General features: G+C 40.4%; 1 protein-coding gene and 1 long non-coding RNA gene across 2 annotated transcripts in view; one reads left to right on the top strand and one right to left on the bottom strand.

The window, feature by feature from the left end:
• Positions 1–21,626, bottom strand: part of LOC129009285 (uncharacterized) — a 62,048-nt gene extending 40,422 nt beyond the window's left edge. The window contains exon 1 of the long non-coding RNA XR_008492744.1: positions 21,535–21,626. This is a non-coding gene — a long non-coding RNA (uncharacterized LOC129009285). The remainder of the gene's footprint in view (positions 1–21,534) is intronic.
• Positions 426–25,660, top strand: SNRPF (small nuclear ribonucleoprotein polypeptide F). Its single transcript, XM_054441954.2, has 5 exons — positions 426–513; positions 13,050–18,495; positions 20,605–20,730; positions 24,839–24,903; positions 25,525–25,660. The coding sequence occupies exons 2-5, from the start codon at positions 18,493–18,495 to the stop codon at positions 25,589–25,591; spliced, it is 261 nt and encodes an 86-aa protein (XP_054297929.1). The 5' UTR covers positions 426–513; positions 13,050–18,492; the 3' UTR covers positions 25,592–25,660.
• The last annotated feature ends 453 nt before the right edge of the window (positions 25,661–26,113 follow it).

The raw sequence follows: 26,113 nt of genomic DNA on the forward strand, positions 1-26,113 counted from the left end.
CCTGTGCGACAGAGTGGGACACTGTCTTAAAAAAAGGGCAGCGGTGGGAGGGGAGGAGGTTTGAGGAAAAGACCATAAGATACATACGGTCAACTTTTGCAAGATTCTGAAATTCTGCTGGATGATTTTGATTATAACAGAATGGTTAATGTTAATTGTGTATATAGCCCTGTTAGCGGTGGAGAATCCATATCCATCTGGGTCTGCAGCAACCTCAATTCTTGCCTCCTCAGAAGAAACAATTTGACTGAGGGGCAGAAGGAGAGACCGAGACAAGTTTTAGAGCAGGCGTGAAAGTTTATTCAAAAGCTTTAGAGCAGGAAGGAAAGGAAGGAAAGTACACTTGAAAGAGGGCCAAGCGGGCAATTTGAAAGACCAGCACGGTTTGAACTTTTGACTTGGGGTTTTATACCTTGGCAGGCTTCCGAGGTCTTGCGTCGCTTCTCCTGCTCATCCAACGCTGAGATCTGATCTGGAAGCTGCTGATCACCAGTTTCAGGTGTTTTCTGTCTGGTAAGAGACTATCTTTCCCTAGTGCCAGCTGTGACCAATTATTACTGTAGAGAAACAGTTAACAACCGCCTGACCATCACAGGATGGTCTCCCGACACACCTGGTGTGTGTGTAGTGGGGGAGCCCTCTCCTTCCCTGCTCACACCCGACTACAGCACAAGATATTGTTTAGACTATTATTATTCTAATATTACCAATGCTAACTTTAAAAATGAATACATTTCCACCACCTCTTAAAGGAAAGATTCACTGGCTAATCTCCTCAGATAAATATGTTCTTTTTTTTTTTTTTTTTTTTTGAGATGGAGTCTTGCTCTGTCACCCAGGCTGGAGTGCAGTGGCACGATCATGGTTCACTGCAAACTCTGCCTCCTGGGTTCAAGGCATTCTCCTGCCTCAGCCTCCCCAGTAGCTGGGATTATAGGCATGCATCACCATGCCCAGCTAATTTTTGTATTTTTAGTAGAGATGGGGTTTCACCATGTTGGCCAGGCTGGTCTCAAACTCCTGACCTTGTTATCTGCCTGCCTCGGCCTCCCAAAGTGTTGGGATTACAGGTGTGAGCAACTGCGCCCGGCCAGATGAATATATTCTTGAATGAACATTTACATGTTTAAATTAGTGTGTATGCAAGTGACTTCAGGGTCATGGTGACCATATTCTGTAAATCCATCGTATGGAACATAATTGTGAACAAATAGTTATGGGCATAAGCATTCATAAATGTTAAAGAGCTAAAGCTAACTGAGTTAAAAAATAATCTCCCTTTTATCAATGGCACACTTTCTAATGGCAAAATTTTTTAAAATGAAAAACCCGGGAAATTATAAAGAAAATTTAACCATCCCAAATCCCATAACCTAAACATAACAACTGATAACATTTTGGTGTTTCTTTTTAGTCTGTTTTTCTAGACACATATATTCAAGTGTCCGTATTTTATTTGACATTATTAATATTTATTTACATATTTTGATGTCTTGTATTTTTCCATGTCATTAGAATCTTTGTAAATATTATTTTAAATTATTGCATTACTTTTTTTTTTTTTTTTGAGGTGGAGTTTCGCTCTTGTTGCCCAGGCTGGAGTAAAATGGTGTGATCTAGGCTCACTGCAACCTCTGCCTCTCAGGTTCAAGCGATTCTCCTACCTCAGCCTCCCGAGTAGCTGGGATTACAGGTGCCCGCCACCATGCCTAGCTAATTTTTTTGTATTTTTAGTAGAGACAGGGTTTCACCATGTTGGCCAGGCTGGTCTTGAACTCCTGACCACAGGTGATCCACTCACCTCAGCCTCCAAAAGTGCTGGGATTACAGGTGTGAGCCACGGTGCCCAGCCTGTATTAAATTTTATCATATGAAAATATTATTGCCAATTGAAGTATTATTTAGCCACTTCACTAGTATTGACCATGAACATCTTTATACATGTCCACAGTTTTAAAATAGAAGAAACTGGCCAGATGCAGTGACTTGTGCCTGCAGTCCCAGCACTTTGGGACGCTGAGGCAAGCAGATTACGTGAGCCTAGTAGTCTGGGACCAACCTGGGCAGCATGGCAAAACTCCGTCTCTACAAAAAATACAAAAATTAGCTGGGTGTGGTGGCTGTGCCTGTAGTTTCAGTTACTTGGAAGGCTGAGGTAGAAGGATCACCTGAGTCTGGGAGTTCGAGGCTGGAGTGAGCCGTGATAGTGCACTGCAATCCAGCCTGGGTGACAGAGTGAGGCTCTGTCTCAAAATAAAATAAAATATTGCTTCTTGGCTTTTTGGCTAAGATCAAGTGTAAAATAAAATAAAATACTAGAAGAAACGAAGATATAGGGAGGCTAAATACCTTGTACAAGATGGTAAAGTGTAAACTCGTTTGTTTGGAAGCTATTTTTCAATATATAGAATAACAGATGCTGAAGGTAAAAGAGGTCACTAAGTTCAACCTTTGGATTTTTTTCAGTTGAGGGAACTGAGACCCAGTGAGGTAAAGGTGACCTGTTCAAGGACTTAAAGAGTCTAATGACTGAATGAATACTAGAGCCCCAGTCCCTTGGGTGCTATTTTACATATTTTTCTTCAAAGTGTAAATCACTACCTAATATTATTTTTGTTATTCATTGACTTATGTATCAACACTCCCTTGCACACACCCTCAGCTCCTTAGTCTCTAGCACCAGAGTTGTCTATACTTACCTTCTTTACTTCTCCCTATGTTTCCACCTAAATCCATGTCAATCAAGCTTTCAATCCTACTACCTCACTGGGTGCTCTTGTAAAGATAATCAGTGACCCCCACATGGCCTACTCCAGTGGACAGAATGAGTTTTCATCTGCCTTGATTTTTTTTTTTTTGAGTCAGGGTCTCGTTCTGTCTCCCAGGCTGGAGTGCAGTGGCATGATCTCGGCTCACTGCAACCTCTGCTTCCCAGGCAATTCTTGCACCTCAGCCTCCCAAGTAGCTAGGATTACAGGTGTGTGCCACCATGCCCAGCTAATTTTTGTATTTTTAGTAGAGACGTTTTCGCCATGTTTCCCACGCTGGTCTTGAAATCCTGACCTCAGGTGATCCGCCCACCTTGGCCTCCCAAAGCGCTGGTTAACAACAGCATTTGATGCAATGGATCACTTTCTCTTCTTACAGCACTGTCTTCACTTGGTTTCTAGTACACTACTCTCTCGGTTTCTTCCTAACTGTTGGGTCCACTTACTATACCTCTAAACATGGAAGTATTTCCAGGTTCAATCCTTGACTATCTTTTTAAATTAGTAATCATCAGCCCCATCAGACCCAATGCCTACTTTCTACGAGAAGTTTTTTTTCAATACAAAACTTAGCCGCGCGTGGTAGCATACAGCTGTAGTCCCAGCTACTAGGGAGACTAAGGCAGGAGAATTGCTTGAACCGGGGAGGCGGAGGTTGCAGTGAGCCAAGATCGCGCCATTGCACTCCAGACTGGGTGACAGAGCAAGACTCTGTCTCAAAAAAAAAGTATTTTTTTTTCATGCTGCCTTTAAAGGGGCTTGCCATCTACAGTTACACAGGTGGTAGAAGGGGGGCAAATTCTAGGTGCACTCTGTTGCCTAGTCATGCACCCTGGCAGGGTGCTACATCAACCCCAAAGAAGGGGTGCCTTTTCCTAATTCCTCCACTCAGAGGGGGCCTCTTATTTGTACAGAGGCAACTTACATGCTAGCAGCAGTTCTGTTCTGTACTATCAAGTGAAATTCACACAGAATATAGCCTACCTACACATGTAATTTTAAAATAAATATAATGCCTAAACTGTAGCATCAAGCAGACATAAATGTAAAAACAATTGATCATAAACATATGCAAATGCTCAAGCACTTTTACACTGGAAAACCTCACAAAGTAGTCAACTGCTTGAACCTGTAAACAGAGCCATGGATGTTGTCTTGGTGATTCAAGTGCAGCTTGCAGCGTTGTCAATACTTTTCTGAAATAGTGAAAACTGTTAGGAAAACTCTAAACAAAAGCAAGCATAGTCTTCTCTGAATTTACATGATAATTGTATTTTTGAAAAATGCAGTGTTAAGAGCAAAAAAGATTATGTTAAAAAGTATAAGATAATTATAAACAGGTTTTTCACCTGAAATCCCTGGAATATAAGAAGTATAAGTATTAGCTATTGTTACCTTGTTTAACCCTGTTAATAATATTTAACCCATTTTAAAAATTATTTATTTATTTATTTTTGAGATAGAGTCTCACTCTATGTGACTCACTCTGTCACCTAGGCTGGAGTACAGTGGCGTGATCTCGGCTCACAACCTCTGCCTCCTGGGTTCAAGCAATTCTCCTTCCTCAGCCTCCCAAGAAGCTGGGATTACAGGCATGTGCCACCACACCTGGCTAATTTTTGTATTTTTGTAGAGACGGGGTTTCACCATGTTGTCCAGGCTGGTCTCAAACTCCTGACCTCAAGTGATCTGCCTGCCTCAGCCTCCCAAAGTGTTGGGATTACAGGCATGTGCCATGCACCAGGCCAATTTAACCCATTTTATGATAAGGAAATAGACAATATCCAGTAGACCCTCTGGCAATAGAGATCAATGGTTGCCTACCCCAAACAGCCTACTGGTGTTAGAACCCCTGATTCTCAGCAGGGCATAGGGCCACTGGGACTGTAAGAATCCTTTTCCAGCCTCCCTTGCAGCCAGTGTGGCCGTGTGACCAGGTTCTGGTCAACATGCTATAAGGAAAAGAACTGTGCAGCCACTTCCAGGAAATTTCCTTTAAAGATAGCTGGTGCTTGCCCTTTTTCCCCTCCTTCCTCCATTTAACGCTTCGACTATGTATGTGGTAGTTAGAGCTCCATCTGGGATGATGAAGATGAGGGTCATAGCCTAAGAGGGCAGATCAAAAGCTAGGGGCAGTCAGGGTCTCTGAAGATTTCAAGCAGCAGAGCATCACCCCAGTATTGAACTATTCACCTTTACAGAAGAGGTCAATAAACTTTCTTTTTGTTAGGCAGTTCTTGTGTTACTACAAAGATATATCCGAGGCTGAGTAATTTACAAGAAAAGATGTTTAATTGGCTCACAGTTCTGCAGACTGTACAAAAAGCATAGCACCAGCATCAGCTTCTGGGGAGGCCTCAGGAAGCTTCCAACCATGGCAAAAGGCAAAGGGGGAATGGCGGCATCTCACATGGCAGGAGGGGGAGCAAGAGAGAGAGGACCTGGAGGTGCCACACACTTTTAAACAACCAGATCTCACAGGAACTCACTCAATATCATGAGGACAGCATCAAGCCATAAAGGATCTGCCCTCGTGACCCAAACATGTCTCACTAAGCCCCATCTCCAACTTTGGGGATTACATTTCAACATAAGATTTAGGGGGACATATATCCAAACTGTATGATTCAATTGGTTTAAATCATCCTTAATTTGGGTCTTTGTTAATCATAGCTGAGCATAATCCCAACCTAATTACCCTCTATAAATTATAGTTCCTTTTCTCAATCCTAACTAAGTCTCCTTCCATAAATAACAGCTCCCTCTCTCAATCTTAATCTTTTTGCTTTAATTTGCCTTAAAATCTACCAGCCTATCCTGTTTACTTTACTTCAGTAAGACTTTAATATACTGATAAATAATAGGTTCTTTCCTAAGAGTTAATCACCATATTTATGAACTTCTAACTCTTAAAATATTGACTATATGATTTTTTGTAAGAGAGTTTTTTTTTACCTTGAGTCACACACTTCTCAAATGATTTTTCTAGTATTGTGTATTTTATTAGATCAATTTGTGATATAATTCCTTTGCTCTTATTTCAGCCACCCATGAAATAGAAGAGATAGAATAGAAATGGAAGGCCAGGCACGGTGGCTCATGCTTGTAATCCTAGCACTTTGGAAGCCAAGGCAGGCGGATCATCTGAGGTCAGGAGTTCGAGACCAACCTAGCCAGCATGGTGAAACCCCATCTCAACTAAAAATACAAAAATTAGCCAGGTGTGGTGATGCATGACTGTAATCCCAGCTACCTGGGAGGCTGAGGCAAGAGAATTTCTTGAACCCCAGAGGCGAAGTTTCCAGTGAGCCGAAATCGCACCATTGCAGTCTAGCCTGGGCAACAGAGCAAGACTCTGTCTCAAAAAAAAAAAAAAAAAAAAAAAAAAAAGAAATGGAAAGAGAAAAGGAAACTGGAAAAGAATAAGAATAGCCCTTCCTCACCATTTTCATACTAAAATAGTATCACATAATAAAGCTTGACTAAATTTTTTTTTATTTACTTGGAATACTGGTATACTGAAACAATTGGAGGGTGTCCAGAAAAAATTAAAATTCTTTCCCTCTATATTTTTTCTTTTGTATTAGTTTTTATTATAAACATCAATTTAAAGGGGATTTATAGTTTGCTTCTATCTATCCTTCATTTCTGAATAATCCTGTCTAAAAGTACAAGGTGGGGCTGAGCAAAGTGGGAATGGGGAGGTCAGAGTGCTCTGGAGTGGTGGCCCAGTTCATGCTGTTAGAGTCAGGCAAGGCTGTCTTGCTGGGTTGGGTGGGAGGGGGGATGGTAGTGGTGATGGAAGTTTGGTTACACGGAGGGGATTGATCAGATGTAAACACATTGAGGATGAAGGGAGATAGTTTTCTAACTGTTAGGGAAGGGACTACAAAAATGGAAACTGAAAAAACTAAAATAAGCCATGTGGTGTTGAACTGGAATTTTCAATAGAGATATTGAAACAAGTATGGATATGGTCATATATGCATGCATGTGTGTATGCATACACATGCATACGTTCTCTAGTTTTGTCCAGTGAGAGGGCCTGGAAGAACCAACACCCCCCTACCAAGGAGCGTGCCTATTGTCTAGACCAATCTTTGGTTTCCTAAATGCCATTCTCCACTAAAACGAAACAGGGCTTTTTGGAGAATTGACTGATTCCAGGATTGAGACAGGGAACATCTTATTGGGACAGAAAATAAGGAAATGCTCAAAGAATGAGGATGACATGTCAAAAGAACACAGAAGACAGCTTAATAGGGGCTCCCCCTGTCCAAATATGTGACAATTAAGGCAGAAAAGTAACAATAGTAACAGATTATAAATTCATGTAATAAAATAGAAATTCATGAGTCCTTAAAATAAAGAGCATCAAAATAAATAATCATGACATGATTAACCCACTAAATAAAATAGAATCTATGAGTCCATACTGATATAAACAAGTGGGAAAAGGAGAAAGCTTTTCTTACAGTGGAATGCCAACTGATGGAGAAGAAATGATGGAGTCAGAAAATCACCATTTGGCAGCCAGCATAAGTAACTGATTTAGCCCAGAAATACAGTGGATGCTAATATGCAGTAGGTGAAAGTTTGAGGAGGAATGAGATAACTACATAGCCTCAAAGTACCTTCACAAAATACTTCTTAATAATACAATTTTAAAAGGTAACTTTGCAATGAAGAAACCTGGCAGATAGTTCCCTAATCAAGAAGTTAAGGCTAATAGCACAAGTAATGGAGCCAATAGAAATATAGGCTATCTAGGGCTGGGCGCAGTGGCTCACCCTGTAATCCCAGCACTTTGGGAGGCCGAGGCGGGTGGATCACAAGGTCAGGAGATCGAGCCCATCCTGGCGAACACGGTGAAACCCCGTCTCTACTAAAAATACAAAAAAAATTAGCCGGGCGCAGTGGCGGGCGCCTGTAGTCCGAGCTACTCGGGAGGCTGAGGCAGGAGAATGCTCTACTGTTCAGTATATTCCATTCTTTTGAGTAAGAAGGGTGGACACCCTGATTCCCCTCCCCATTTTTTTGGCAAATATATATATATATATATATATATGTTTGAATTGGTGCAAATTTTTGAAGTCCAAGTCTCTCAAGTCAGTTATTCATTAATTTATTCATTCCAGAAATTTGCCATTATATGCCAGGGAACCAATTATGTGCTAGTAAATGACTAGTAATAGTGACAAAGGGTTAATGAATAAAATACCTTTTTCTCTAAAAGAGAGTGTAGTTAGTGCTAAAACAGGTGGGGTAGAGCCCATGTGACAGAACAATTAGTTACCTAGGGAAGTCAGAGAAAGCTTCAGATATGAAGTGCCCATTTGAGCGGGGCCGTGGAGATTAGATGAGGAGGCGTTTTTCAGGCAAAGCAAACGGGGAGGGATTTCTAGGTGGTAAGAACATCCTGTGTAAGTACGTGGAGTTGTGAGAAAAAGCATGGCCGGCGGTGCAAGGGCCAGCTTTGCGGTTCATGGGACAGAAGGGAAAGAGATGAAGGAGTTTGTTTTAGGCTGCTAGTCATGGGTAACCAACAAAGGTTGGTGAGCATCCAACTAATATGTCCAGGTCTTCAGTTTGTTTTGAAGGAAAGGAGGTCAGATACCTCCGGCAACAGGGTAATAGATGAGGAAGTAGAATAAGCTTTATTTTTTAAAATTGGATTCAATGGAGACATTTGAGGGGTGAAGGAGGTGGGGGGAGACTGTATGGCACAGGATACTATGGGGAAAATTCCATGAGGTTTTGTTTTGTTTCTTTTAGTGTTTTGAGAACAGTGAAGTCCTATTTGTACTGATTAACTTTGAAGTGCTTATGTGGCAAACAGAAATCTTACTCCAGATTCACCACTGCCACCCTCTGGAACCATGGCAAAAAACAGAAAAGTGTTTAAAGTCAGTATTGAATGCTGATCATCTACTTGAGTGGTTTCCAGCCATTTCATCCACAGACTTCTTTTATTACCTACTCTCCCCCACAGATTGAATCTATGATTTACAAAACTCAAAGACATTATTTATTTAAAATTTGTTTCCCATTTTAATAATCAGTTACACAAATAAATGCCAGTCAGAGCTTCTGACCCATGATGATCCACCAGTATTCGTATTTTAAGGTGACTTCATTCCAAGCAAAAGCAAAGACATATGAGGTCTTAGTCTATAGCGTCTTTATTAAAATAAATGTACAATTTGTTAGTTATTTTTCTTTGTTTTTGAAAATAGTTTGCAAAGCCACAACACTACCTGCAAACTGATCCAGGTTCAGGGGCCTGTGGGGCCACTGATCTCCAGTGGTCCTCAACCAGGGGCAACTGTGCTCCCCAGGGGACATTTGGCAGTGCCTGGAGACATTTTTGGTTGTCAAACCTGGGTGGGGGAGGGACTACTGGCATTTAATGGGTAGAGGCCAGGGATGCTGCTAAGCAACCTATTATGCACAGGACAAGTCATAAAATAAGAATTATTTGTGGCTGGGTGTGGTGGCTCACTCCTGTAATCCAAGCACTTTGGGAAGCCAAGGCAGGCAGATTGCTTGAGCTCAGGAGTTCAAGACCAGCCTGGACAACATGGCAAAAACTTGTCTCTACCAAAAATACAAACAATTAGCTGGGCATGGTGGTGCATACCTGTGGTTCCAGCTACTTGGGAGGCAGAGATGGGGGGATCACTAGAGCCCGGGAGGTGGAGGTTGCAGTGGGCCAAGATTGAGCCATTGCATTCCAGCCTAGGTGAGAGAGAGACCCCGTCTCAAAAAAACGGGGTCTCAAAAAAAGAAAAAAAGAAAAAGAAAGAAAAAAGAATTATTTGGCCCAAAATGTCAATAATATCAAGGTTGAAAACTCTGATCTAGCCCAATCCCTACAGTGTATAAAGGAAGAAAATAAGATCCAAAACAATTAAATGACTTTTTCTTTTATTTAATTAGTCAATACATTCAAAGTTTCCAAAAATAGAACATTAAAAGGATATGTAGGATTTGAACAGATATTTCTCCAAAGAAGATATACAAATGGCCAATGAGCAAATGAAAAGATTCTCAACATCATTAGTCATTAGGAAAATGCAAATCAAAACCACAATGAAATACTGCTTTATAGCCACTAGCATGGCTATAATTAAAACAACGACAAAAATGGAAAATAACAAATTGTTGGTGAGAACGTGGAGAAATTGGAACCTTCGTACATTGCTGGTGGGAATATAAAATGGCGCAGCTGCCATGGAAAAGTTTGGCAGTTCCTCAAAAAAAGTTCTATGTAAAATTATGATATGACCCAGCAATTCCACACCCCAGGTATATGTCCAAAGAAATTGAAAACAGGTATTCAAACAAATACTTGTACACAAATGTTCATAGCAGCAAAATTCACAGTAGCCAAAAGGTGGAAACAACCCAGATGTCCATTAACAGGTGCAGGGATAAACAAAATGTGGTATATACATACAATGGAATCATACTCATACATTAAAAGGAATGAAGTACTACTACTACAACAAGCTACAATGTGGGTGAAGCTTGGGGATATTACGCTTAGTGAAAGCCAGATATAAAAGGTCACATGTTGTTTCTATTTATATGAAATATCCAAAACAGGTAAATTTATAGAGATAGAAAGCAGACTGAGAGTTGCCATGGGCTAGGAGAGAAGGAAGATAGGGAGGAACTGCTTAATGATTACAGAGTTTTCTTTTAAAGTTGTGAAAATGGGCTGGGCACAGTGCCTCATGCCTGAAATCCCAGCACTCTGGGAGGCCGAGGCAGGCAGATCACTTGGGGTCGGGAGTTCAAGACCAGCCTGGCCAACATGGTGAAACCCCATCTGTACTAAAAATACAAAGATTAGCTCGGTGTGGTGGCATGTGCCTATAATCCCAGCTACTCAGGAGGCTGAACCAGGAGAATCGCTTGAACCCAGGAGACGGAGGTTAGCAGTGAGCTGAGGCTGCACCACTGCACACTAAACTGGGTGACAGAGTGAGACTCCATCCCAAAACAAACAAATAAATGAAGTTGCAAAAATGTTTTGGAATTATATAGAGGTGGTGGTTGCAATAACATTGTGAATGTACTATATGCCACTCAATTGTATACTTTGAAATGGTTAATATGTGAATTTCATAATTAAAAGTTTTTTAAAAATGTATAGTGAAACATCTCATTGTTGTCTGCCCTCAGTGTAGTTCCCACTATACCCATAGGCAACCCGTGTTCTTAGTATCTTAGGAGCCCTCCAGTATACTTATGCACATACACAGAAATGGATAGCTTGTTATCCCCTTCCTTCTCTTTTTATACAGAGGCAGCATATTTTGTAAATTATTCTGTGCCTTGTCTTTCTCAGCAATTTATCATGGAGATCTTTCTGTGGCCTTGACACTCTTGAACATTGCAGGCCACTTTGTTCCTCAATGTGGTTTGTCTGGTATTTCCTGATTACTAGATTCAGGTTATGTGGCTTTGGTAAGAGTATCACAGAATGCATCTTTTCTTTGTATCTTATCATGTGGCACCTGATTTTGATTTTCCAATTGCTAACGATAGTTGTTTGATCATTGGATTGTAATAAGATGGTGTCTACCAGTTACTATAGTGAAGAAGACTGAAAATAGCCAGTGTTCGAAGGGATCCTGGTTCCTTTAGTGAGAAGCAGTTTCTAGAAACTAAAACCTGAGCATTAAGTATGCTCATTGTTATAGGTTGATTCCTTTGATTAGTGCCCTTGTAACAAATTTCCCTTCCTGCCACTGTCCCCTCCCCTGCATTTCTTCTTCATTCCATTCAGGTTCTGACACCATGTGCCAGGTCATTCTGCATGGACATCCTCCTCGCTTCCTTTAGGCTCTGACACTCCACAGCAGGCCACCCTCTTCCCCGCAGTTGGGACACCCTCTTAACCCCACTTAGGCTCCAACACTCCCTGTCAGGCCACCCTCTAGGGATGCTTCATCCTACTTGGGCTCCAATGGCTGGTGCTGGGCTGCCCCTCACCACGCGTGATCACCATCCTCACCTCCTCAGGCACCAACTTCCCATGTTTGCCCGCCCTCTTATGTAGATACCTTCCTCCTCCTGCTCAGGCTCTGACATCCCACACTGGCTGCTCTCTTATGTGGATGTTCTCCTCACTCCATTCAGACCACTGTGACTACCCCCATACCCCAGCACAGGTGCATACTTTGCTCACTCCATCTAATGGTTTTAAAACCGTATCTTCAGGAAGGATAGAGGAACAACCTTGTATTAACTCCTAACATCCACTACCACAATGGGAGAAAGAAACAATCATCCCTATATCATGGGAAAATAAGCTTAGTGAGGGCGGGTAACTTACACAAGTTCCCACTAGTAAGTGTTGGGGGCAGGATTCAAACTCAGATTCGAATCTGGCCTCTAGAACCAGCATTATCAACCATTATGTTGTCAATCATATAAAACAATCATATAATGTGCTATTAAATATACTGTTTTTATTATCTTCTGCTACCGTATATACTGCCTTCTTTTTTTGAGACAGAGTCCCATTCTGTCGCCCAGGCTGGAGTGCAGTGGTGCCATCTCAGCTGACTGCAGCCTCTGCTTCCTGGGTTCAAGTGATCCTTGTGTCTCAGCCTCCTGAGTAGCTGAGCTTACAGGCATGCACTACCATGCTTGGTTAATTTTTGTACTTTTAGTAGAGACGAGGTTTAGTAGAGATCGGGTTTCACCATGTTGGCCAGGCTGGTCTTGAACTCCTGGCCTCAAGTGATCCACCCACCTTGGCCTCCCAAAGTGCTGGGATTACAGGCATGAACCACACTGCCCGGCCTATACTGCTTTTTTAATATGACTCAATATATATGAACAAATTGTATGCATCCACTCATTTTCTGTCTCATCTGTTTCCCGGGTCCTTGATTGCTAGCTCCCTCTAGCTCCCTCTGCACTTAATGGCTAATAAATGTGGTTTTGGGTCTAGACTAATCTCTTGTATCTTGAGTTATTAGGCAAAGTAATTTTCTGGTCCATAAAGGGATTGGTCTCCCCATAAATATATAAGGTGCTACTTTTACATTGGTTTTACATTACTTAAACCAAAGCTTTTGGGGATAGTTAGATTTTGATTGAATATAAATGTAGGAGAACAAACATTTATCGAACTGACCAGATATTGTACTGCTTTGCATATATTATCTCATTTAATGTTCTTCATTTAATGTTAACCCTGTGAGAGTCAGGAGAGAACCCCAACTTTAGGTAGCAAGGAGTAAACCTGCTATCTCTCCACAGGTGCTGAAAGGAGACATGAGACTATGTGGATCAGAACAAGACAGTTTACTACACACAGCAAACAGCAGAAGCATCGTCTTAGCTGTGTCAGCCTCCCTTGCCCCCTAGGTCCCAAGAGGTGAAGTGATAGGCCCAGATAGATAGATGTCAGGTGCACAGTGGATTCCAGCACAGCTGAAGAATCAGAGCCAACAGCCCAGAACTTTTTGAGCAAGCAGCAGTTTAGCAAACAGCAAACAAGTAGTCCAATATTAGTTATTAGTATTAGTTATTAGTAGGTCACATTGACCTACTCACGTGCCTATGTACCTCGCTACAGAAACTATTCAGTATCAGGAGGAGGATACACACCACAAATATTGTATCCTAAAAGCAGCCTTATAAGATGGGTATTGAACTGGGCATGGTGGTGTACACCTGTAATCCCAGCCACTTGGGAGACTGAGACAGGAGGATTGCTTGAGCCCAGGAGTTTGAGACCAGCCTGGGCAACATAGTTAGAGCCCACCTCATTAAAAAAAAATTTTTTTTAAGATGGGTACTATCATGATCATCCTCTTTATTGATGAGGAGATTGAAGCAGAGATAACCTGCACATGGCAGAGTCAGGATTTGAACTCAGACAGTATTGGCTCCTAACCACAATACCAGGTTTCCTTTGTTGGGGCTCAGAAAATGATACCCCGAAGCATACTGATACTTTGCACTAAAGCAGCAGCCTCAGAACCAAGGTCTGACCTTCTCTCTGACCTTCTCCCACCCCCCATCTCTTGCCTTCCTCCTCTCCTGAAGCACAGGAAGAGACTTTTCTCTGAAGTTTCCTTATCTACCTAAAGATCCAATCCACTGAAGAGGAAAACAATTGTCTTCAATCTTCTTACTGAAATTTCATTAACCAAGGAAAATTAAACTCATATCACAGAGGAAAAAGACTGAAAATCAAACACCATACCTACAGCCCAGATGAACTTTGTCCCAGACTATTGTTTGTTCTATGGACCCATTCTTCTCTTGTAAAAATCACTTATTACTCTTCTAAAATTGCCTACATCCTGCATTCCCCTCCCCCCTATGAATAACGGTATATAAACTTCTAGACCTTATTGGGTCTAGCGCTACTAGAATTGGGCATTCGCCTTGCTGTGATGCTCCCATGAGCATAAATCAATTATGCTGTGCTTTTTCTCCTTGTTTTGGATAGATAGACCAATTGGTCTATTGTCTATTTATTTCTCAGACTCAAATATCAAACCTCAAGAGGTGAGAGAGGAGGTTCTTATGCTCCTACACCTTTGAGGTATGATTGTCTCTCTACAATGGTACAATGGGCTTTGAACCACCAAAAAGATTTGAATTCTAATCTAGGTTCAGTGTTTGTATGATCCAAGGAAGCTTATATATTTTTTAATCTTAACTTCTTCGCTAGACAGAATACCATATCTCTCAGGTTTGACAAAAAATATATAAAAAGCTTCCACAAGACAGCATTCAAATCTTGGATTTTTCCTCCTTTAAACCTATTCCGATCATACCTGTAGCTGATTCTGGCCATAATCAGAAAAAAATAAGATGTTGGAATTATGAGAATAAACAAAATAAAAAGAAGAGCTCATCAATTTCAAAAGTAACTTCCTAAATGCTATCCCTCTTCATTAACTGCATTAATATTTGTATTTCTATATATTTGTTTATTTGTACTCTACTTAACCACACTTTTGGGAGCGGCAGCGTTGTATAAAGGAAAAATCTTAGGCTTTGGAGCCCTTTTACCTTCCACAGGGCTTTCAACAAAAATACATAATCTCTCTGAAGCTGTCTCCTCATCTGTAAAATGGGGATGATAATAATATCTACCTTGAAGTACTGTGAGGATTTAAATTAGACAAATTACATAATAAAATATCCTAGCATAACATGAAAGGCATTCAATATGTATTGGTCCCCTTCTTCTCAAAGAGGTTTTAAAATTCCACAAGGGCAGACATCATACATTCATTTTACTCACCTCAGTAAATATTTCTAAATCATTTCATAAATTCCTTTTTAGATGGTTGTATACCACTGGAATTTTTGGGTTCTAGGATAAATAATGGTAGAACTCACCAAACTGTTCATCCTAATTAACAATTAGGGGTCATTTTCTTCATATGTGCTCAAAATGTATTCTATCTCATCTTCGAAAAAATATAAAGCCTGTTATTTCCCCTATATTTGAAGCAATTATTCTGATGAATATTCTGTGGAGCCATATGCCAACATGGCAATATATATATTTGCCTTTAAAATAGTAATGCCTTTTAACCTAGGAATTATATTTTTAAGAATTTATGGTAAAGAATCAAAAATACACTTGAAGATTCATATAAAAGTATGTTCGGTGCAGACTGTTTATAACCGGAGAAAAAATGAAAATAATAGAATAATACATTATCACAGATGCAAAATACAAAGTATAATGAAGACATTAAGCCACATTTTAGAAGAGTATATTCAGTCATATGAGAATTTGCTCAATATAAAGTGAAGAAAACAAGTTACAAAACTGTGTGTAGGCTGGGTGTCGTGGCTCACACCTGTAATCCTAGCACTTTGGTAGGCTGAGGTGGGCGGATTGCCTGAGCTCAGGAGTTCAAGATCAGCCTGGGCAAAGTGGTAAGACCCCGTCCCTACTAAAAAAAAAAAAAAAAAATTAGCAAAAGATTAGCTGGACGTGATGCTGCATGCCTGTAATCCCAGCTACTCAGGAGGCTGAGACACGAGAATTGCTTGAATCTGGGAAGCGGAGGTTGCAGTGAGCTGAGATTGCACCACTTAACTCCAGCCTGGGTGATGGAGTGAGAATGTCTCCAAAACGACAACAAAAAAGAAAAAACAAACAACAACAACAAAAAACTGTAGATATCTTGTAAAAAAAAAAAGTGCATATGTTACAATAAAAGTTAATTGTTTTCTTTGATTGGTGGGATTACTAGTGATTTTAGGTTTATTGTTTAGAACTTTCTACATTTTCCAAAATTTTGTATAATATTTATAATTAGACAAATATCAATGACTTATGCCCACTTAATTTTAATAAGGTATTTAAGATTAAAATTTAATATGGGCCAGGAATGGTGGTTCACGCCTGTAATCCCAGCACTTTGGGAGGCCAAGGTGGGTACACACAGCTGGAGCCCAAGAGTTTGAGACCAGCCTGGACAACATAGCGAGACCCTATCTCTACAAAAAAAATTTAAAAATTAGCTGGGTGTGGTGGCATATGCCTGTGGTCCCAGCTACTCGGGAGGCTGAAGTGGGAGGATCTCTTGAGCCCAAGAGGTCAAGGCTGCAGTAAGCCAAGATCTCACCTCTACAGTCCAGCCTGGGTGACAGAATGAGACCCTGTCTCAAATAAAAAAAAAAAAAAATTTAACATGAAGAGAAAGACCAACCTTAAATACATTATCTTTACATAATGTGTTTACTGTAGTATTTCGTTTCACTTCACTGAGAAAACAGCTAAAGAGTCAGGCTTTTGAAATACATATTGAGTCTTTGAAAGGTAGCTTCATGAAGTAGAAAAAGCAGAGTTTTGAAACCCAGGTATGTGGTCCTGAGCAAGCTATGAGGCAGAAGAATAGCGGCTGGAAGCAGGGAACCTAAGGCCCATCCATGCTGACTGGGTATCAGAGGCTACTCCCATTTCAACCCCTCCTTTTTCTGCGTGGCAGCTGAAAAATGAAAGTACGTCTTATTGGTCCCCTCCCGCAACCAATCAGACTGGTTGTGGGCCAATGGGCAACCTCTAGAGGGTATTTAAACCCCAGAAAATTCTGTAACCAATGCTCTTGAGCCGCTTGCACCAGGCGGTGTCCACCCTGTAGAGTGTACTTTCATTTAAAATAAATCTCTGCTTTCGCTGCCTTGCTTCGTTTGTGTGTTTTGTCCAATTCTTTGTTGAAAACGCCAAGAACTCGGACAGCTACCCTCAACTGGTTACAGTTACCTGCTGGGCCTGCTTCCTCATCTCTTAAACGGGGCTGTCACCCCGAATCAGACAGTAAGGTAAGATTTCCACAATTGTTGAAAAAGCCTGACACATAGTAGGAACTCAAAGTCTGTACAAAGACTTAAAGTTCATAAAACAATAGACAAACTAAGGGAGAAATCCACTGAAGTTTAGGGTGAATAAATCTAATAACTGTTTGGTAAAAACTACACTGACAATCATTGTCTGGTCAGTGTTCAACATTTACGTGAAACACTGAGCTTTTACAAGGCCAACCCCCGTTTTACGTTAAATTCTCGCAACCACGCTGAGGATGGTTCCGTTTTTAAAGCCGCGTTCCTGCCGAGGAAACAATGGCCCTCAGGGTTAAGACGCTGCCCAACACCGGCCGCGCCTGATAGACGCAGGTTCCGAATGCAGGCCCCCTCCAAAGTCTTACCCACTGCTCCACAATGCCTCAACACCCAACATTTCATCCTCAACTCCAAATCCATCTCTTCAGGGCCGCAAAAAAGCGTTACTTCCCAAAGGGCGTGTTCTCCAAGAACTGCCTTTAGCATTTCAGATCAGAGTGAGCCGAACTCAATAGGATTACGACAAAAACTAGTGAGATTCAGATAACACCGTTACGTCGAAAGTTTTAATCCGTGACAGAGGAAATATTGCTTACGCCCTTAGGTAATTTCAAATGCACGTAAGAAGGCCGTGCCGGTCTCTGCTGGCGAAGCAAAAGAAAGGTGGGGCCGGCGGGGTCGTGGAGCGCGGGTGGGGCATGATACCGTATCCCAGACGCGACTTGACCTCGTTTGCAAGAAATTCTGTATCCGACTCCCTTCAGTGCGTTTCGCCGCCCCTAGTCTAGTCTGGCTAGCCCCCAATTCCTTTAAAAGGGGTTGAAACGGGTGTTGCAGAAGAGAGAACACTCAGGTAGAAAGGGCCTGCGGCAGAGGCGCCCCCAAATCATGGAACCTGTTGGAACAGTGAGGAAGGAACTCTGGGACCCCGAACGTTCTCACGGGTGTAAAAAGACAAAGTAAATTCCCATTAGCCAAGTTGGGGAAAAGTCACATCCGTTACACAGCCTCTCCCAGACCGCCCTCTAGGAAGGACAGCACATTTACAAACACCGGCCTGCCTCCAGTCCTTTGCTGCCTCACAGCGATCCTCAGAGCCGGTTTCCCAAGGTCCGCGCGCCGCCTGCAAGGCGCAAACCCAAGCCGCTGCTGGTTGCTAGGAGATACTGGTCCAGCCATCTCCTCCAATCAGCACGCACCTCTTTGCGTCCAATCACAGAGGCAGAAAGGGCCGTGGTGGGAGGTGAAAGGTCATACTCCTGTTTGGCGGCCATTTTTCTTGAAACTGCGGCTCGGGACCTGCGGTACCTGCTGTAGTCACGAGGGACGGGCGGCGGCCTGGTCGGCAGAGAGTAGCCTGCAACATTCGGCCGTAGTTACGATGGTAAGGAGAAAGAGAACGGCGGGAGAAGCGGAGAGAAAGAGAAGGAGGGAGACCAGCCTCGCGGGGCCTGCTGGTTGCTTCGCGCGTTTCCCATTCATCCGCGTGAGGCGCCGCGCACCCGGTAGCCAGCTCCTTTCACTCTGCTTTTAGGGTTTCTGAGGCGCGTGCTCCTCCTGATGCCTTTCTTTTCCTAGGATTGCCCGTGCCTTCTCCTCTTTGTTTGAATCCGGGCCTGGGATATTCTTAGTTGGGGCTATAGGGTCGGGGTAAAAGTCAAAGAGAATTTGCACTTCCCACTTAACCACACTCCAAAATTCACTTTCACTCCATGAAAGTAATGATACGGCCATGCTCTAGATTAACTCAGTTGGGTGGGGAAGACAGACATTAGTCAAAAAATAACAAGTATGCAATTGCAAATAATAAGTGCTAAGAACAATGCAGACAGGAGGCTGTGAGGGTGCGCGTTAGACATTAGAGGCTTAATCAGAGATGGCCTCCCTAGAAGGTGGAATTTAACCTGAAGCCTGAGTGTCATGAAATACGACCCTTTAAAGAGCAGGAGGAGGAGTGTACCGAGCACAGGGAATAGGAGCATAAGACCTGCGGCCGGAAAGAAAGCTTGGTCAGTTGGAGAAATTGACAGAAAGGTACAGCCACTTGCGAGAATAGTGGTTAAGAGATGGTATCAGAGGAGCAGGCGTTGGGCAGGACCTCTTAGGCTGTATTGGGAGGTTTTGATTGTACTCCAAATCAATTGAAAATGATTCGGTTGGAAGCCATTGAATCATTTTAAGCAGAAATATGACAATCTGATGTGCACTTTCAAAAATCATAGTTGCTGTGGTGGATAACAAATTGGAGAATGAAAACTGGAGACCTATTAGGTTATTGGAGTAATCGCCATATCAAAATCACTCCGAATATGCTTATGTTAGAGGGGGTTAGTAGCCAAGTTTCTTAGTTCTCTTCTTTGTTTGACTGGTGAGTGAGCAGAAGAGGGCAAAAACCGAAATCACTGGAGATGTTAATGGTTTGCTGAATAAATAAACATTAAGTAATTGCTATAAGTAAGAGGCAGTGCTAGTGACAAAGTCAGACAGGACCTAGCCGTAGCTTCCACAGTTAAAGACTGTCAAGCGTGATCTGCCCTCTGCTTCCTTCTGTAGTCTTACATTTGGGGCTTTGACTGACAATGCTGAATTGCATGTCCCCAAAATCACCTTGTTGCATCACTCTTCCCTCCTTTTGCATAAGTAACTAGCCTTGCCTGGAACAGCATTTTTTCCCGCTCTGGAAATAAACTCTCATCCTTTAAAACTGAGGTATTGCTTATTTCAGGCAACCTTTCCTTTTTTCCCTGGATTGCTTTGGTACCCTTGTGCCTAGTATATCTTCTCTTACTACATTGCAGTATGCAATATAATTATTTGTATGTGAGGAGTTCCCCTCCCGATCTCCCAACTTCTTGACAGGGACTTATTTATTATTTATTTATTTATTTATTTATATATAAGAGACAAGGTCTTGCTCTGTTGCCCAGGCTGGAGTGCAGTGGCCTAATCATAGCTCACTGCAGCCTCGAGCTCCTGGGTTCAAGCAGTTCCCCCACCTTATCCTCCCTAGTAGCTGGGACTACAGGTGTGCACCACCACACCTTACTATTTTTGGTAGAGATGGGGGTCTCACTATGTTGCCTGGGCTGGTCTTGAACTCCTGACCTTAAGTGATCCCCCTGCCTTGGCCTTCCAGATTACTGGAATTGCAGATACGAGTCACCCTGCCTGGCGCACATTTTTTTTTTTTTTTTTTTAGTGCCTTTATCTTTGTTTCTTCAGAGCTCAGAACCGTGAGTGATGTAGGTAGTCAGTGTATCTTAAGTGAATAGTGAGTGTTTTGTTTTGATGAGTTAAAGGTGAAACTGGCTAACTGGATATTTAAATTTTCCCGGTACTCTTCAACAAATAAAAGTGAAAATTATGTACTAAAATAATAAGGAGTCAAAAGTTTTCTTCATTTGCATACCACAAAATATTGGTGATTCGGTAGAAGAGAGTTGGTGGTGGGAGGAAAAATAATTAATTGGATCCTTTTTTGTTCTTTGTGCAGAGTTTACCCCTCAATCCCAAACCTTTCCTCAATGGACTAACAGGAAAGCCAGTGATGGTGAAACTTAAGTGGGGAATGGAGTACAAGGGCTATCTGGTATCTGTAGATGGCTACATGAACATGCAGGTAAGCTAAAGAGCTGTAAAGGTCATAACATTGCATTTATTTTGCTTCACCTTGTTTCTCAAAGGTTTAGTCTGACTAATAAGAATACATACAATTAAATTGACAAATATACGGCAAAATTCAAAAATGAAGTCAAAGCCAGGGAGGATACTGTGATATAACTACGTAGAAGACATGGACTTAAACCAGAATTCAGCTACAGATTTTATTCCTAGTAGTTAAAGTTAAGAGCTCAGACATTTGATTCATAATAATACCATAAGGGAAACACACTCCTTTGCTGGAGAAAACAAAACATTTCTCATCATTTAGCCCTGAAAGAAAGTTTTCAAGTGAAATTCTTGAGTCTTTTAATGGATGCTAAAGGCACAACACCAAAGCTATTGAGGAAATTCATTCCTTCAGGGGAAAGACAGATCTGCCGAAGGAATTGAACTGACTGTATGTCTGTCAAATGAGTTTCTGTAAATGATTCAGCCATGTGTTTTGGTGGGTTTTTTTGTAATTAATTTTTTTTTATTGTGGTAAAATACACATTATGATTTTGCCACTCTAACCATTTTTAAGTGTATAATTCAGTGGCATTAAGTACCTTCACATTGTTCTGCAGCCATCACCATTATCCATATCTGGAACTTTTTTATCTTCCAAAAGTGAAATTTGTTGCCCATTAAACAATAATTTTCCATTAAACAATAATTTTACAATTAAACATTAAACAATAATTTTCCATTCCTTCCTCCACCTAACTAACCCCTGGTAACCACTATTCTACATGTCTATGAATTTGACCATGCATAATACCTCATATAAGTGGAATCGTATATTATCCTTTTGCGTCTGGCTTGTTTGACTTAGCATAGTGTATTATTCAAGGTTCATCCATGTTGTAGCATGTGTCAGAATTTCCTTTTTATGACTGAATAATATTCCATTATATGCATATACTACATTCTAATCCATTTGCCTCTTGGTGGACACTGGGTTGCTTCCCTCTTTGGACTCTAGTAAATAATGCTGCTGTGAACATGGGTATACAAATGTCTGTTCCAGTCCCTGCTTTCAGCTCTTTGGGGTATATACCCAGAAGTGGAATTACTGGATTACTGGTAATTCTATGTTTAATTTTTTAAGGAGGCCAAGCGTGGTGGCTCATGCCTATAATCCCAGCACTTCAGGAGGCTGAAGCAGCGGATTGCTTGAGCCCAGGAGTTTGAGACCAGCCTGGGCAACATAGTGAAACTGCATCTCTACAAAAAAAATACAAAAATTAGCTAGGCATGGTGATGTGGGCACCTGTATTCCCAGCTACTCAGGAAGCTGAGGTGGGAGGATCACCTGAGCCTGGGGAGGTTGAAGCTGCAGCGAGCCGTGATTGCACCACTGCACTCTAGCCTGGATGACAGAGAAATTTTTGTTTTCTTTTGAGTAACTGTCACAGTATTTTCCACAGCAGCTACGTGGTTTTACATACCCACCAGCAATGCACAAAGGTTCCAGTTTCTCCACATCCTCACCAACACTGATTATTTTCTATGGGTGTTTATAAAATAGTTATTCTAATGGGTGTGAAGTGGTATCTTATTGTGGTTTTGATTTGCATTTGGTTAATGATGTTGAGCACCTTCTCATGTGTTTATTGGCCATTTGTTTATCTTTGGAGAAATGCCTGTTCATGTCTTTTGCACATTTAAAAAATTAGTTTGGGGTTTTTTGTTGTTTTTTAATGGTAGTAGTTTCCAGGCAGGTTTTTAAAGGCTATCAAGACAGGCGGTCAATCCAATCATGAATCCAAGGATTCCATACTTGTAAGCAGAGTACTAAAAGGAGTACTTAAGTAGGCAGAGAGCTATGATTTTCCTTAACTTAGGCAATTACCACCTGAGCACATGACATTAAGGTCCCCAAAGCATAGTTTGAGTTTGGAAAATTCCTTAAACAGGAATCATTTACCAAGACCATAGAAAAATCTGGGAAGTACATGAATTGTGATGAAAGTATTCTGGAATTAGTGGTGATAGTTGCACAGGTTTTTGAATATACTGAAAACCACTGAATTGTACACTTTAAAAGGGTGAATTTTGTTTTAGAATATAGCTTGCTAGTGACCCTGCTAGAGTTGCAAAATGTCTGAGTAACCAACCACTTTGAGTAGTCAACCATATTGATACCAGTGTTTGAATTTATTCACTCAGCAAATATTTATTGAGCTCCATTATGTGCCTGGCACTGTGAATATAGCATTGAACAAAACAAAGTCCCTGCCCTCAACAGTTTATGTTTTAGTGGTGGGAGGTGGTAATATAATGTGATAATAGGCATGATAGATGCCATCCATGAAGAAAAAGGGAATAGGCAGTATGTTCAGTATTATATAGGATAGCCTCTCTGAGGAGGTGAAATCTGGAAGATACCAGAATTAGTGTACAAGTCAGGTGAGTATCTGGGGAAAAGCATCCCAGTTTGAGGGAACAACAAGTACAAAGGCCCTGTGGCAGAAGCATGCTTGGTGTGTTCAAGGCACAGCAAAAAGGCCAGAGCGGATTGAGTTAAGGGAAGAATGACAGAAAGTTAGATTAAAATGGCGTCCATAGAGAGCCTGTTAAGTGATGGTGAAGACTGAATTTAATACATGATAGAAAGTATTTGGAGCATTATTGTGTCATTTAGAAACCAGTTAAAGGTTGTAATTACTTTTTACAAAAAATTAGTTGCTCTTAATACATTATTTCTTACAGCTGTTATATACAAACTAATTGTCTCAACAACCTGGTATATTTCAGACAAAACTGTATCATCTGGATAATGGAGATTACTTTGTGTTTTCTATAAGAGAGGGAGCAACATCCAGTAGTAGTGTTCATTAACATGTTTTTCATGCCTTATGAAACATCCTATTTTAATCCTTACTGTTAAGCCCTATTTTTCTTTTCCTTTTCCACATGCCTAGTTGTGAAGGAAACTTCCCTCTCTCCCATCACTCCTTAGTTCCGTCTGTGAGTCCCAGGTGGCATTGATTGTGATTTTTCTTTTAATTACAAGTAAAGCTTGTTACCTATATGTAGAAGGAAAGCTAAACATTTTGATATAAAATTAGAAATAATTCACCAAAATAACTGTAGTTAAAGTAAGAAGAGCTCAGACATTTGATTCATAATAATACCGTAAGGGAAACACACTACTTTGCTATAGTTCACCAAAATAACTGTAAAGGTCACTGTTAACTATTTAACTTCCTCTTAAGAACTTGTTTTTCCCTGTTTATTAGTACATAATTTAAAAAAATTCTTATTCAGGCCCAGATGTGGTAGCTTATGCCTGTAATCCCAGCACTTCGGGAGGCCAAGGTGGGAGGATCACTTGAAGGCAGAAATTCAAGACCAGCTTGGGCAATATAGCAAGATCTCATCTCTACAAAAAAAATTGTTTTGAAGTAGCCAGGCTTTGTGGCACATGCTTTTAGTCCTAGCTACCCAGGAGGTTGAGGCAGGAGGAGCCCAGGAGTTCAAGGTTTTGGTCAGCTATGATTGTGCCACTGCATTCTAGCCTGGGCAACAGAGGGAGACCCTGTTTCTTAAAAGACAGGAAAAGAAGAAAATTCTTACTCAGTTATCTGCTTTGGTTGTTGACTAATATAAAAGTATTTGGCATGTTAGCCATAGCTTTCGTATACCCATCTGGACACTTCAATATGATTTATAATGTTTTACTCTGAGAAAACTTAACGTCTGGTTCTTTAGAATGAATTTTCAGAAAACTTTTTAATCATAATTTATTCATAAATTAGAGACTGCCTTCTTCCACACACAGTTTTGATATCTAATAGAAAGAAATATTACATAACCTGGGAGATTTAGAAACTTATGTTGAAACAAGCTTTATTATATATTTGTTCTACAGCCATGAATATTAATTTTATTGAAGGTTTATATGAAACCAAAAGTACTACAATAGTAATAGAAAGCTCATCTTCTGTTTATTAATTATAGATAAATTTGAGTTGTTGGTATAGAAAGGTCTCAGTTAATGAGTTCTCTCACCAATATTATCTGTTTTGTAATATTTTCTTCCCATATGATTATACTAATATATTTCTTTTTATTGAAAGCTTGCAAATACAGAAGAATACATAGATGGAGCTTTGTCTGGACATCTGGGTGAAGTTTTAATAAGGTAACAAACAGCAGTAGTATATGTAAGGAGTTACTGGTGAGCATTAGGTATACCTGTTCTAAATATATTAGTGCCTCAATTTTGGAATTACTTTTTTTTAAAAAATCACTATTAACTTATAATACTTTACAGTTAGACTTCAGAAGTCTTTCAAATTGTTAAACTTGTCAGAGGTAAGTTTTCAAATGTTTTGGAACTGGCCAAAAGATTTTTCTAGTGTTGATGTTAAATTTTCTAGCTCTTAGCTATAATCTTTTGCAGTGGCAACCTTTTGCAGTGGCCTTCATTGCAGGAACTTAGTTTTGAATTTTAGTTGGGTCTGGCTGTTTTGTTATATTGATTTTCTGTACTAGCTTCAAAGCTCCAAATTCTGGTAATTATTTCCTTTGGAAAATCATAAAGATGTCATTTTATAACAACCATATGGTGGAAAATAAGTGCCATGTGCTTTTCAACAAATCTATGTGAAACTTTTTTTTAAAACGAATATATCTAAAAAAATTTTTTAGAGACAAGAATATTGTAAATATAGCATTCAGTATTTTCATAATAAAAATACAGTAATTCAGATCATACATGGTTTCTGGTTGGAACAAAAAAATCGACTTTTTCTATTTACAGGTGTAATAATGTCCTTTATATCAGAGGTGTGGAAGAAGAGGAAGAAGATGGGGAAATGAGAGAATAGCATCTTTTGTGGGGGATTTTTTTTATATATATTTCTAGACAATAAAGATTTGTTTGTTTTTCAACTTGACTTGTGAACTATTTGTATTCAGATATTTACAAGCAAAGCCGAAATGTTGAACCAATTGGGAAAGATTACTCACAGAACTAATGCTTTAAAAGCCACTGAATTTCATTTAAGTTGCTTTTCTTTTGTGAGCCCAATATTCTTTTTTTTCCATAAAGGATAATTATTTATATGCATTAGATATTTTTACGAAGGTGAATTTCAGACCTTTTCCTGTAAAATTATTTATTAGCTGAGACCTTTTAAATGCAACTTTTTCTTTTAAAGTTATTTTTGAGCCACTTTTAACATGTATAAAATTAAACATTTTCTTGGTATTAATAATATACTGTCTTATTTTACTTAGTAGTCAATAAATTACATGTTAATTCTGTGTCAGTATAAGCTAAATGAACATATTGTAGCTAAAATTGAAACATCTTCTAAAAATTAAAATGATTGTACAGACAGGACACA

This window comes from Pongo pygmaeus, chromosome 10 (assembly GCF_028885625.2).
Source record: "Pongo pygmaeus isolate AG05252 chromosome 10, NHGRI_mPonPyg2-v2.0_pri, whole genome shotgun sequence".
Classification (NCBI taxonomy): domain Eukaryota; kingdom Metazoa; phylum Chordata; class Mammalia; order Primates; family Hominidae; genus Pongo; species Pongo pygmaeus.

Coding starts and splice junctions, on each gene's coding strand:
- SNRPF (XM_054441954.2), top strand. Junction 20,731..24,838: donor ATGGCTACATGAACATGCAG/GTAAGCTAAAGA, acceptor TTTTATTGAAAG/CTTGCAAATACAGAAGAATA. Junction 24,904..25,524: donor CTGGGTGAAGTTTTAATAAG/GTAACAAACAGC, acceptor TTCTATTTACAG/GTGTAATAATGTCCTTTATA.